Source organism: Ursus arctos, unplaced genomic scaffold (genome assembly GCF_023065955.2).
Source record: "Ursus arctos isolate Adak ecotype North America unplaced genomic scaffold, UrsArc2.0 scaffold_5, whole genome shotgun sequence".
NCBI classification, from domain to species: Eukaryota; Metazoa; Chordata; class Mammalia; order Carnivora; family Ursidae; genus Ursus; species Ursus arctos.
The window spans coordinates 76,410,691-76,424,312 of record NW_026623067.1 but is presented as its reverse complement, the minus strand read 5'-3'; the positions used below and the strand labels follow the sequence as shown (position 1 = coordinate 76,424,312).

Below are 13,622 nucleotides of genomic sequence, written 5' to 3'. Positions count from 1 at the left end.
TCTGAGAGATCCTCAAAGGTTGGCCTGCTTCAAGGCATTCCTCAGAGCCTTTCTGTGGTCAAAGTGCATTTAGGTAGCCGATGTGCGACTTGGGAGAAGTGACACAGTCACTAATTGATCATTTCACTGCAAATCTAACCATTCTTAAAATACACCTAGTACAACTCCTCACTGCCCTTGTGTAAAGTCCGCACTGTTTCGCTTGGTAAAGGATGCCCATCATCTGCCTGCTCAGCCACTGTCTTTCTCCCCTCTTCCCGACCTCATACCCCTTATGCTCTATCCACACGCAGCGACGTCCAATACAAATGCCATTTACATCCTTCCTGCTCTTCCTCCGTCCTCCGCTCGCAGCGCCCTTCCCCACCGTGTAACTCACAAACACCTCATCTCTTGGATTCGGCCAAGCTCACCTTTGTCACCCTTTCCCTAAGCGCACGGCAGGCAGGAATAACCACTCTCTCTCGGCCACCCTAGGACCCATACATACTTCTGTTAGGCCACTTAGAATACTTGATGACACTTGTGTCCATTTCCGTGTCTGTATTCCCTACTGGACTATAAACTCCTAAGGACTGGGGCTATATGAAATGGGTGTTCGTGTCTGGCTCAGAGTAGTTGATTTAAAATATTTTTTGAATGGAGGCATGCGTGAACCGATAAGGACCAGAGTGTCTCTGTTAATCTTCTGGGTTCTGGAAACACAGAGATGAAAGCCCTCTCACTGCCCTCAAAGAGCTCACTGTAGGTGACAGAAAATGTGTAACCAAGGACAAGGAAATGGAATAAGTCAGGCCACACCATGTGAGCCCAGCCATGGGCATTATGAGCTCAGCTGAGGGTCGCCCATTCCGGTGGAGAAAAGACGTGCGTGCTCAAGGATACTTCCTACAGATGATCTGGATCCTGTTGGACCAGGGGAGTCAGCCACACAGGAAGGTGGGGGGGCACGTTAGAGAGATTAGCAGGACCCAAGCAATGAAGGTGTGGGCAGCAGGTGTGTGGAAATGGCTCAGACTCCACCGAGCTGGAATAAAAGGAGAAATGTGGGGGGAAGGCAGTGATACAGCTAAAGAGGGGGAGGACCCATCACGCAGGGCCACAACCCCACTAGGGAATTTGGAGTTTTTCCTAAAGAAAAATGGAAAGCTTCTAAGGCAAAGAGAGAACATGGTAGGATTTGCAGATATAGAGACCACCCCAGGAGCAGCGTGGGACCAGGTCGTGAGGCCAAAATGGAGATTCCAACAAAATGTAGCCCAGACCTCATATGAGAGTGGGTTGAAGGCAGGGCAGTCACGATGAAAAGGGTGTTCAGACCGGGGTCCGGGGGAGGCAAACTTGTTAGCGTCTGGTCACTCTGCATAAACAAAAGCAGGCGCATGGGGGGGAAGTGGCAGTGCAGATGCCCCCCAGGTCCACAGGGCCGGGGCTGGTGCTATGGGAGCACGCGTACCCACGGAAGAGAAGAGGGTTGCTTCAGTTTTGTTCACACTGAGACTAACACGCCTTAGGAACTCCCAGGGGGTCTTCTCAGTAGGCAACGAGTTGTCCATTCCTGAGGCTTAGGGGAGAAGTCTAGACAAGAAAGATAAACGTGGTCCTCCCCAGCAAACTGGGGCTAGCTGGAGCTACGTGGGCAGATGAAATCTTTCAAAGAGGGTATGTGCACCCACCAGGAGAAGAGGATCAAGCCCCAGGATGTACCACATGTGTGGGCAAAATTCTTGAGAAAGAGTCTGAGACAGAATACCCAGAGCTACAGGAAGAATAATAGTTTTTTTAAAAAGCAAGCCACAAATGACCTTTCAAAGAAGAGAATATTGTGTGGCCAAGTTCTGCAAAGTGGCAAGTCAGGAAAAAGCCTGAAAAATGTTCACGTGTGGCCAAATTTCCCAGCCCTCATCTGCCTGTGGGTCCACACGGGGTCACATGAATAGTACCAGCCACCATTCACACGCATCGCGGGCTTGCTGCCAACCATCTGCGGAGCAAGTCCTCCACTCCCTGAAGAGAAGTCCTCGCTTCCCATTATCTCTCCAAGTGCCTGGGGGGCAGGGCACAGGCCCAAGAAGAGTGCCCGCGTGCTCCTCCACACACGCCAGCCTCTGATGTCCACAGCATCTGGGGGCAGGGCCTCCCCGCAGCTGCCCTGGGACGCCCCCGAGGTTAATGGGTTCCGTCTCTTGACATGCCAAAGCTACACCTTCACGATGTCGAAGCAGCAGAGCATTCTACCCTCTGACTTCTCCCCTGAGTGGAAGCCACAGCATTTTCTGAGAAATGATGAGGACACCCCCTATTTGTCATCTGTCTGTGCTCCACGTCTCACAGAGTTCCTCACGAGAATGCCTTCTTCAGCCACGTGCCCATCTGTCTTAAGGCTTCAGACTCCAGTCCCTGGGGCTGAGCTGTGGAGCGGACAACAGAGTCCCCGTATCCCAGGCTCTGCCCCAGGTACCCAAACCCCCAGGTACCCACAGATCTTTTGGGACGTCCACTCCACCAGTTTACCAAAAACTCTACACCCACGGTTGTGGTTAGTCTGTCGGGACACCTGGCCACACAATGACTTAGCAAAGGAGTTTCAGCAGAATGGTGATAAGGAGGTCAGATTGCAATGAGGTGAGGAAAGAGTGGGAGATGAGGAAACCGCAGATAGCAAACAGAACAGCAAGTTTCCTGACACTTGGTTGTGGGGAAAGGGCAGAGGCAGGAGAGTAGGGTCGAAGGAAATGAAAGGTGGTGGTGGTTTTCAATCAGGAGGGACTTGAACAGAGTTGCATGCTGGCCGAAAAGAGCCCCAGAGAGGGACAGGCGAACCCCAGACACTGAGAAGACAAAGGCTCTGAGAGAATAGCCAGGTACAAAGCCTGCCGATGAACCTGGGGCCCAGGAAACAGAAGGCAGCACCCCTGAGGTCCCTGAAGAGATCCTGGGCCCCAGGGAGGAGCCTGGCTACCAGAGAGCCCTCTAAAGGAAGGAAGTGGGTGGCATAGGCAGAAGAGGTGAGAGAATCAGCCCTGTGCTCAGGCAGGAGGGAAGGAAAGCCATGGGCTGGGCAGGACAAGCTGCCTCAGCCCCCTAACCCCTAAGCACATTCTTCTTGTTGACAGAAATCTCAGTAGCTCCCTCTCTGTGACTCAATATCTGGGTTTCTCTTTTTGCCATTTAATTTTAGTAATAATTAGAGCTGCTTCTGCGAGTCCATCTTCTTCCCTTTGTCAATCACACGATGCTGGGGGTTCCAACGACATGACAATCCCTGGAAGGGTCCCTTGCTGGCCCCAGCCCCACCCCTCCTGAAAGAGTCAGGGTAAAACTTCCTGCAGAAAAGGACTCACTTTTAAAAGTGGTGTTTCTTGGATTGATTTATTTAACTTACTGCACACAGAGGGGTCAGAACTGAACCTAGAACAGAAGACTCTGCTCCCCCTACTAGGGACTGTGGGCCATGCAGGGGAGAACATCACAGTTTCTGATGCCACAGCCCCTGCTTGAGGTGAATGTGGTGGCCGAGTTATTACACCACTTCATTCCCAAACGTTGAAAACGAAGGGGCACAAACGGAGGGTTAAACAGAGGAAAACACCCTCCTTGAACCTGCAGTTTGAAATCGTGGTGTGTGTTGGAATTTGCTTTCATGGTAAACTGATGTTCAAGGGTCCCAAATTCAAATGCTTATGGCAATAAAGAAGCAGATGTCTCCAAGACAGGAGCTAGCCCGTGGCCTGTAGCAAACTGGAGTCCCCGTCCACCCTGCTGAGAGCGACAACAGCTCCTCAGCCCCAGCTGCTGCCACAAATTGGTGTGACCTGACTTCTCGGAGAGAGGTAGAGGTTGCAGGACCGGATTCTTCTGTGAAATCTCTGGATTGTTAAGGGTTGGGAACTCATTCCATCAAAGCAATCACAACCACAAACACCCATCAACCATGACCAAGCCACAGCAAAATGGATGCAAAGTCCCAATTTCAGTTTCACTTCCTCTAAGGTGATTTCCATGTCTCGTGAGTGATTCTGTTTCCCTGTGAGTGTTGGTGTCTCTGAGACAGAAAACGAAGATTGGACTCCTAAAAAGTCACTGCTAGCTCAGCCCCCTCCCCGGTGCTGGTCTGCATACTTGATGCTTCCCCAAAGGGTACTTTGACTCTGCTCTCTGCCAAAGGGCGGGCACTCCTGAAAAAGCTGAGGACAACAATGACACCCTGGACATAGCTATTGATGAAATACAAGTATGCCGTCCTCGGCATCTCAAGCTGGTGAATCACACCAGACTGAAACGACACTGGAGCTGTCTCTTTAAAACTCGAGCACGCTACCGGGCAAACTCCTCCTCCTGGGAGGTTCCTTTAAATGAGAGCCAGCTGGCCCAGCCACCGGTTTACACCCCGAGCAACCCCGGCAATTGAGGATTCCTCCCCGGGGGGCAGCTGCCTGTCAGCATGGCTCAAGAGTTTGTGAACAGCAAAATCCAGCCTGGGAAGGTGGTCGTGTTCATCAAGCCCACCTGCCCCTACTGCAGAAGGACCCAAGAGCTCCTCAGCGAATTGCCCTTCAAACAAGGGGCTTTGGAGTTTGTCGATATCACAGCCACCAGCGACATAAGCAAGATCCAAGATTATTTGGAAACGCTCACAGGAGCCAGAACGGTGAGTTCTCAAAGGCTGGGCAAAAGGTTCTCAGATTCCCTTTCCTTGTGGGGGCTGTGCAGGGGATACGCCTGCGCCTTTCTCTAGGACACCGCTAGGGCTCCGTCCCTCAAGGCGCGGGAGGGCTCTGCGGGGTGGGGGAGGGCGACGAAGAGGAGACACCGCTCCAGGGAAGGGGCAGCTGGGCTGCGAGGTCCTTGCCGCCCCTGTGCTGTGCCTCCCGGTCAGCGGGCCCAGCAGCTGGCCCAGAGTGCTTGAGCTATCTGGAGTCTTTGTTTGAAGCACTGCTGGGCAATGACAGTTTGCTGCTTGCAGGGCTGGGGTTGGAAGGTGGGGTGCAGGGGCCAGAGTGACCTGTGCGTTTCTGTTATTGAAGGTGGGAATCATATGCACTCTTTCTTCAGTGTTCACTTGGCTAAGTGGGATTTGCTGTCCTTCAATCTTTTCTCTAAGCTTTCTTTAACCATAACCCAATTACTTCATTCTTCCATATCTTACCTAACTCCTCCCACTGGAAGAATCTAAAGGCTCAGGATTTGCCCCTTCTTCTGTGAGATGCTTCCAGGCCTGTGCTAGTAGGCAGTTCAGGGGCCAGAGGTCCAGCCTGGCTCTCACGATGGCCTGCAGTGTGGTCCTGGGCAGGACACCACCTCGGTGATCCTCAAGGACTGCCCCGGCTGCAAGACCAGACCGCCAAGTCCCCTTTACTCTCAGTAGACCATAAGCGTCTCTAAGAACTCTAAGAACTGCTTTTCTCTACCTCAAAAAGGCTTCCTCTTCCTCAGCACCCCGGGCTTCTGGAGGGATGGCCAGCCAGCCAGCTTGCCTGAGTCTGTTCTGGCGCTGGGTGGGTAGGAGCCGGCCCACCAGCTCACCCCCGCCGCACTCAGCGTGCACATTCTCCGACACAGTGTTTGCAGAAGCACATGTCCTGCTTCAGTTTGACTTTGACTCCCAGGCTTCTGTCTGGATTCCTAGCATGAAGCATTGGAGGCTGTTTCTCTTTGCCTCTCCAGTCAGAAATCAGTATTTTGGCCCAGAGGGAGGCTAAACCTGTGACGCTATTGCTTCCAGGGCCCCAGCTGTGAGCTGAGGACTCTTGTGTCTGATGGGGAGGTCCTGCTGCCTGGGTCCTGAGAGCCGAAGGGCAGGGCGGGCACTGCCAAGGACCCCGTCGTGATGGGTGGATGGAGCCCTCTCAGCCGGTGGCTCCCAAGCCTTGCGGCACGCTGGCATCACATGGGGAGCTTTTTAAAAAATCTGGACACCCAAGTCATTCTGCATATCCATTAAATCGGAGGTGGGAGCCAGGCATCAATAGCTTTAAGGATGCCCAGATCAAAGGGTACACACTCTCAGTCATAAGATGGGGACGTTCTGAGGATCGAGTGGACAGTTTATAATACCGCACTGTGTGCTTGAAGTGCGCTGTGGAGGAGATCTCAAGTGTTCTCACCACACATACACAGACGTTAACTATGTAAGCGTTAGATGCGTTAACTAACTCGATTACGGTGATCGTTTCAAGATGTGTACGTAGATCAAACCACAATACTGTAGACCTTACATATATACACATTTGTCAATTATACCTCAATAAGGCTGGAAAAAATAGTTTATTTCCTACCAAAAAAAAATCCCCAGGTAATTCCAATGTGCAACAAATTTTGAGATCTCTTGTCAGCCTGTCAGCGTCTCTCCTTTAGCAGGAGAAACCTCTTCGTGCATTCATTCAACACCTTCCCCCCATCTCTTCATAAAGCAACAGTTAGTCTTGTAGTCTTTTAAGTTTGTTTTTGAATTCTTAAAAAGACCTTTCACAGGTTCTTGAGCCCTGAATGCATTCCTCCAAGGGGAAGATCCTTTTACAGGGTCTGCTTCCGGTTCCCTCCCAAGGAGGGGTTTATATCTGAAGAGACGAGAGACTTGGAAGTAGTTGCTCTTAACTTATCCTGTAATGACCTATGGTCGTGGGCACATAGTAGGAGCCCAGCAGGACCTGACTGATTCCAGAAATGTGTGTCTTCAATCAGTCCATGTAGTTGAAGAAATTGTTTGGGTTTGCTATGGCCAAAGTACCTTCATTTATTCTTTCTCTCATGCTCTTCCTTTCTGTAGATCTGAGTTTCTGGCTGTATCATTTTGCTTCTCTCTGAAGAACTTCTTTGAACATTCTGGGCAAGGCAGCTCTGTTGACAACAAATTTCCTCAATTTTTGCTTGTGTGAGAAAGTAATTTCTCCTTCACTTTTGAAGGATAATTTTATTGGGTGCCGTAGTTTTTTCAAGCACCTACTACATATCAAGGCACTTTTCTGGACACTGGAAAACCACCACGAACAGAACAAAAACTCCTGCCTCTGTGGAACTGATATTCTAGTAAACACAACAAGTAAAACAGTTTGTTGGAAGGTGGTCGGTGATAAGTGCTGCAGAGCAAAACTAGGCAGGACAAGGAGGTGGACAGTAGACAGCAAGGTCCAGTTTTAAACGAAGCCCTCAGAGCCTCACTGATTTTAGATCTCTAAAGGTGAGACAGCAATGCATGCAGAAATTTAGCAGAATGCTCCAGGCAGTGGGAACAGCGAGTGCAGAGGTCCTGTGGTAGAAGCGTGCCTGGCAGGGAGGCCTGTGTGGCTGGAACGTGTGAATTAGCAGGAAAGTAGGAGGAGATGAGGTTGAAGAGGGAAGGGTTTTCAAGCTGTTACAAGGACTTTGGCTTGTAAAGGGCAATGAGATTCCAGAAGAGTTTTGAGCAGAGGAGGAACCCCAACTGACTGAGTTTTGAAACGGTGGTGGCTGTGGGGAAAAGTGAGCATTGGCAGGCCAGCCTGAGGGCTAAAGCTGGGAGACATCCGGAGGCCAGAGCAGTTACTCAGATGAAAAACAATGGTGGCCTGCACCCCGGATATAGCCAGGGAAGGGGTGAAGAGTTTGGTAAGTAGCCAAGTCACTGGCTCTGAGCGAGCACCCTGGAGTATAGTAGATGGAGATGGGGCCAGAGAAAGGTACCCAGGGACAGCACAGGCCCCAGGATCATAAAGCTTGTTTTTATGATGGTCGCTCTCTTTCTGTTCTTGACAGTAAGAGATTCTTAGGTTCCTGGAAGAGGGCGCTGGGGCCAGGAAGGGAGGACACAGCACATGTTCCTTCATCCTTCCTCAGCAGAAGCAACAGATAGCAGCTGTGTCACCACAGCTCCCCACACTGTCCTGTGCAGCCAGTAGCCCAACTCCTTTCTGTATGTGGTTTTGCTGGTGCCTAGCCTACAGGGTGGGCGGAAGGGCAGAGGGGCCTTTCAGCCCTCAGGCTAACCAACCCCTTTGCCAGGTGGGGTCTAAGGAGAGGACTCCTTATTCAAACTCCTAATTCAAACCCTCTTAACCAACAGCCCGGCCAAAGGTGGGGATGTGGCAAGCAGTAGGAGTCGTGACCGTTGCTCAATTCTTTTTGAAAATAAAGAAGTTCAAGAGTGAATACATCTCCTCCTTGTTTAAAGCTCAGATGATTTCAGGGTGCCTGGGTGGCACTGTCGGTTAAGCGTCTGACTCTTGGATTCAGCTCACGTCATGATTTCAGGGTCCTGAGATCCAGCCCTGCTTGGGCTCCCCGTGCTCAGCGGGGACTCTGATTGAGATTCCTTCTCCCTTCCTCTGCCTTTCCCTCTGCTCCTCCCCCACTCCTGAGCACTCTGTCAAATAAATAAATAAAGCTCAGATGATTTCTATTTCATTAGGCAATGCCTTTGACAGAAGGAGCGTTGCAGTATAATTATATTGATGTTACACTGGGATTCTCTTCTAGTTCTTGCTACACTGACCACGCCAAGTGTTCCTAGGGTTATAAAAGCCCTCTTTCTCATCTGTCTCATGTTTTAAAAAATTCACTTGAATTGTTATGCCTTCGGAGGAAAATCAAACGCTTTGAAAATATTTTTTACTGCTTTCTGTCGTTCATCTCTGCAGTAAGTTTTTAGGGTTCAGGAAGAGGACCTGGTTGCTTCTCACAGTCAGGTGACCTGTACTGTTTGTCTCTCCCTTGCCAGTCAGCTTTTCTGTACAAGTGGGCCTGGAAGGTTTTGGGCCACAGTGAGAGGACTTGCTCCTCCCTTCAGGATTCTAAAAACATTCTGGAAGCTAGCAGTTGGGAGGGAGCCTAAGTGGGTCTGGAGATGATGGCATTCAGCAGGTGTAGTGACTGTGTCAGCCTGGCCTGCCTTGAGTGACCCACACATGCCAGAGGTGAGGCCAAATCTGCCCTTACTCCCAGAGCGACAGCACTTGAACATACTGTGAGAGGCCAGGAATGAAAAAAGGAGAGTCAGATACCACCACCCCCTCCCCAGCTGAGGACACAGCTCACAGCAGACAGAGATGACTAACATACCGTGAATCTAACAGTCAGGGACCGGGACCTGGCGCAAATACTTTTCTCCATACTTTTCTCACTGTGTTGAGAAACCAACTCCTTCCTGGTCCTCGTGGCTCAGCCTAAGGGCTCAGGTGTGGTCCTAGCTGCAGAGAAACCAGAATCCAACCAGTGTGGTCCAGCTGCAGCCAACCAAAATTCTTTCCCTGAAATGTGTTTCTCGAGAATGAAATTTTTAAGTTATTTTGACAAGTTAGACAATCTCACACGCTGCATTCTCCATAAGAAAAACATCTTGGCTTACAAACATTCTTTCGTGAATAAATTTACGCTGGTAAAGTTCTGACCTGAAAGAACATACATAAGGAGGTGGTAAAGTGATTTTAAAGGCTTTGGATCATGGGAAATTTTTAAAGGAAGGAAAACTGTCATTCTTTCTAACCTAGTAATGAAGCTCCTTACCTATCTTCGCTTGCTTGCTCTTTTAGGTACCTCGGGTCTTTATCGGTAAAGACTGCATAGGCGGATGCAGTGACCTGGTAGAAATGCATCAGAGAGGGGAACTGCTGAAGCGGCTGAATGAGATCGGAGTGCTACAATAGCTGTAGGTGAGTGGGGGGGGGGGGTGCCCGGCCACAGCACTGGGAGATGGTAGAATTCTGCTGGATTTTATTATACTCCAGAGAGGCAGTTCAGCCAGAGAAAAGAGAGATGTGGGGTGATTTAAAGAACTATGACGTCATTTAGGAATTTCCTATTTTACAAAGAGGTTGTGTGGATAGGAAGAAATCCTTTCACTTGACCTTCATTTAACAAATATTTATTGAGCACTTACTATGTGCAGACACGGTACGAGGCACTGGGAGTAGGGAGGTGAACAAAAAGATAACCTGGAACCTCTCTTCTAGAGAGGTGGACTGATCAAAAACAAGTAAGTAAATAATTCCTGAAACAAATTAACAGAATGACATGATAGAATGAGGCAGGGGGTGGGGAGCAAACGTAGCTAACATGGGGACGGAAGGCCGTTCTCAACCGGTGGCCATGAAGGAGGCAGCCATGTAAAGATAAAGCCAAAGAGCTTCTCGGGCAGAGGAAAGAGCAAGTGCAAACTTCCCGAGCTGACAACAAGTCTGGAACATTCAAGGAACAGAAAGCAAGCAAGAACAGATCGAATGAAGTGCAGTGAGAAGGAAGAGTAGCAAGAACTGTGGGCAGGGGCCAGGGCACACAGGCCATGGTAAGCAATTTGGATTATTCTCCGCGTAATGTTGAAATCAAGGTAATTTTTACATTACCTGTGTTCACACTGCAAATCAACTCCATCTAATTGGGTTCCCAGATGTCAAAACAAAGTTTTCTACAATTGTCACCCAAAGGAGATCCTTGGCTGAATGGAAAGCCATAGAGCGATGAACTCTTCAAAAAGGAACCAGGGTCCTTTTAGGGTCTGATGAGCTCTTCTTTCCCCCAGCTGTCGTCACTATTAGCTGGCTGCTAAGTAGGCCAGCTCCACTGACTCACGAGCAGAGAGACTCAGTGGGGGTTTTTTTAGTCAAAGGAGACTTTGACTAATGTATGGTTCTTAGACCAAAATATTCTCTGAAGTATATTTATGGCCCACTAGTTAATAACTTACCCGTGAGCAATGTGTATATGTAAGTTGTGGTGGTTACTCAAAATAGCAACAGAAGTTAAAAAAAAAAAAAAAAAACTTCTGAAAAAGTATAATTGGATACCTTGAAATGAAATGGTCAATATTATAAAGCTCCTAATCACAAGTCTACAAGATGATTGCAGCAAGTGAACACTAAGTCTGTTTGTATTAGCTTTCTGGCCTCACCCCATGTATCAAAGCACTTAAAACCCAAATAACTGTGGTAACAAATGTTTCCTATTCCGGAACATTTTTGAGCAATTTCAACTTAGATTAAAAATGGAAGAAAATTAATGACTTTGCTGGGAAGAGATGAAAGACCATTTCCCCAACTACCTCTGCATTGGGGTAGGCGTTAGAGTCCCCCTTATTCACAAGGTCTGTTCACACTGTCCTTTAGCGTTCTGTGATCTCAGTATTTTGTTGCCAACTCTATCTCAATGCCATCTGTAATAGAATGTGCTTAAATAGCAGGAGTAACTGTTTTGGTGATGGGGGGAAAAATGAAGGGACTTTACCTTTCCAGAAAATCCACGTCTTTGTGTTTTGTTTTTCTGGCAGGACAGACCCCAGGAGGCTATCCCCCTGAGAGCTGGATGGCACTTCAAATGACAACCACACTTCCTGGCAGATGGATCTGGGGCTAAAAGCCACAGCAACTGGTTATTTAAAATTCTGAAATACGTTAACCAAAAAAAGGGGGGGTGGCAAAAGAGCTTTTTCTTCTTTTGATTCAGTATTAAAAGTGGACCAACTTGCCCCAAACCACAGGTCTGAGAAGGTTGATGGATATCTTGGGTTTCTTCTTGATTGGCCCTTTGGTTTCCAAAAGACCATGACGATTGATGGCTTAGGATTCACTCAATGACCCAAAAGGTCTTCTTTCTCTTTGGCACATGTCTCTTTCTAACTGTTCTCCATATGCCAGGACACCTCTACCTCTAAGCCAGTGTTTCTCAACCAAGTTTATCCCAGGCCCTCTAGGATGAATCTGTAATTGGTTTTCTGCTACTGCCTGAAAGGTACTTTGTTGAGTCTGACTTTATAGAATTTGCATTATGAAAACAAGACGTATTTTGAATGTGCTTTTTCAGGCTACATGGGTCTCCTCAGTTATGACCCCCATCCCACACCATCCTATCTTGAGAATCCCTGCTCTGAATCAGTGTTCTTCACCTTGACAAGTCACAGATCTCCCACGAAATATTCAACAATTCCTTGAAGGGTCTTGAGGACCTAATTTGAGAAACACCACATGAAAACTTAAGCATGGCTGGTCTTCACTTGCTGCCACAGAGACCCCAGCTGCTGCAATCATGGGCACCTCTGTTATGTAAGATGGCCGTCCAGGTAACCCAGAATAAGTGTGTATTAACTTGTTTAGATTATCACCAGAAGTAAAACACAACATTTAAAATGTTATCACAGAAAACTTGCAAACCCCTCCCCCACGAATAGGTCTGTGAAAATGGCCGTATTTGAGAAACACTGTCCTAAATGGTTTTCTCTCTCCTTTTTCCCTCCACTCTACGAAAACTTAAAAGAGTCCCTGATTGTGAAGTTCATTCTAGAATTGCAATTTTAAGTTAATTTTCTTCTGCAGTCTCTAGTGTGAATGGTTAATTGACAGTGATTTTTGTCTAATTCTTTTCTATGTGTTCAATATCTTAAGGAATGGTATTAATGTGAACTGCACCATATTAAAACTTTATTCATCTTTGTCCCCTACCATTATGAATAAAGGCACATGCTATCGTCCTTCAATGAGTACAAATGGTTGATGTGATTTTTAAGTTTCATATTGAAATGACAAATAATTTGAATACATTAACACTAACCTATTGAATAATGTTTAGAATTCAATAATAGTTTCATTTCACATTCTATTTTTCCATTTCTTACCTAATAATACCCTTCAACCAGATGGCTGTGGACAATTGTGCAGGTTGCATACTGCACAATACTGCGAATGCCCCCCTCGGGGTTGTGTGGTATGCAACCTGCACAGTCTGTAATCCCCTCCAGACCATTTTCCCACACTTCATCCTCAGATACCCTTTCTTCACCTTTGGTTTACTTTCAGACTTCTCCTTTAAGGCCTGATTTACAGATTTTTCTCCCCTGTACCCACCCTCTCCTCTCACTGCCTTTTGACCAAAAAAAGCCATTGCCCTCTCTTCTGTACTCTAAAGCACCCGAATACAGGTACTTCAAAACTCTCCTAGGGGTGAACTGCAGTTAATTCTCTGTACTGGTCTCTTGCCAGATTGAGAAATACTCGAAGGCAAGAGTCTCGACTTAAATATCATTGTATGCCCAGTTTCTAGCGCAGAAGATCTTTTTTATCAAAGCAATACATGCGTGAGGTTTAAAATGTCAAACAATACTGAAAGTTCTTCCTCCTCCGCCCATCTGCAAACCCTGTTTTGACTGCACATTTATCAGTTTCATTTAAGCCTCTTAAGATAGGGGTACCTGGGTGGCTCAGCCGGTTGAGCGTCTGCCTTCATCTCAGGTCACAATCCAGCGTCTTGGGATCAAGTCCCGCATCGGGCTCCCTGCCCAGCAAGGAGCCTGCTTCTCCCTCTGCCTCTGCCCCTTCCCACCACTTGTGTTCTTGTTTGCTCCACGCTCGCTCTCTCTCTCTCTCTCAAATGAATACATAGATAATCTTAAAAAAAAAAAAAAAAAGAAATGTAAGATATATTAGGCCTATGTAAAAGTGTGTAGAATGCATAGTTCTGTGTAAATTACCAGCCATATATCTGCCTCCTAGGTTGAGAAATTAAACAGCTCTCTAACAGAGTCGTTCTGAAGTAATAAAGCACCAGAGAGGCCCATGTGCCCCTTCCCAACATATCCCCTTCCTCCCTCCACAGAGCTAACCACTGACTCATATTTGTTGTAATCATTCTTATGCTTTTCTATAGTTTTACTCCCTAAATAT

At 47.8% G+C, this 13,622-nt stretch overlaps 1 protein-coding gene across 1 annotated transcript; it reads left to right on the top strand.

Moving 5' to 3' along the window:
* The first annotated feature begins 4,047 nt into the window (after positions 1–4,047).
* Positions 4,048–12,449, top strand: GLRX (glutaredoxin). The gene is made up of 3 exons (XM_026498592.4): positions 4,048–4,651; positions 9,507–9,626; positions 11,237–12,449. Exons 1-2 carry the CDS (start codon positions 4,445–4,447, stop codon positions 9,618–9,620), a joined length of 321 nt encoding a protein of 106 aa, XP_026354377.2. The 5' UTR covers positions 4,048–4,444; the 3' UTR covers positions 9,621–9,626; positions 11,237–12,449.
* Positions 12,450–13,622: the final 1,173 nt, after the last annotated feature.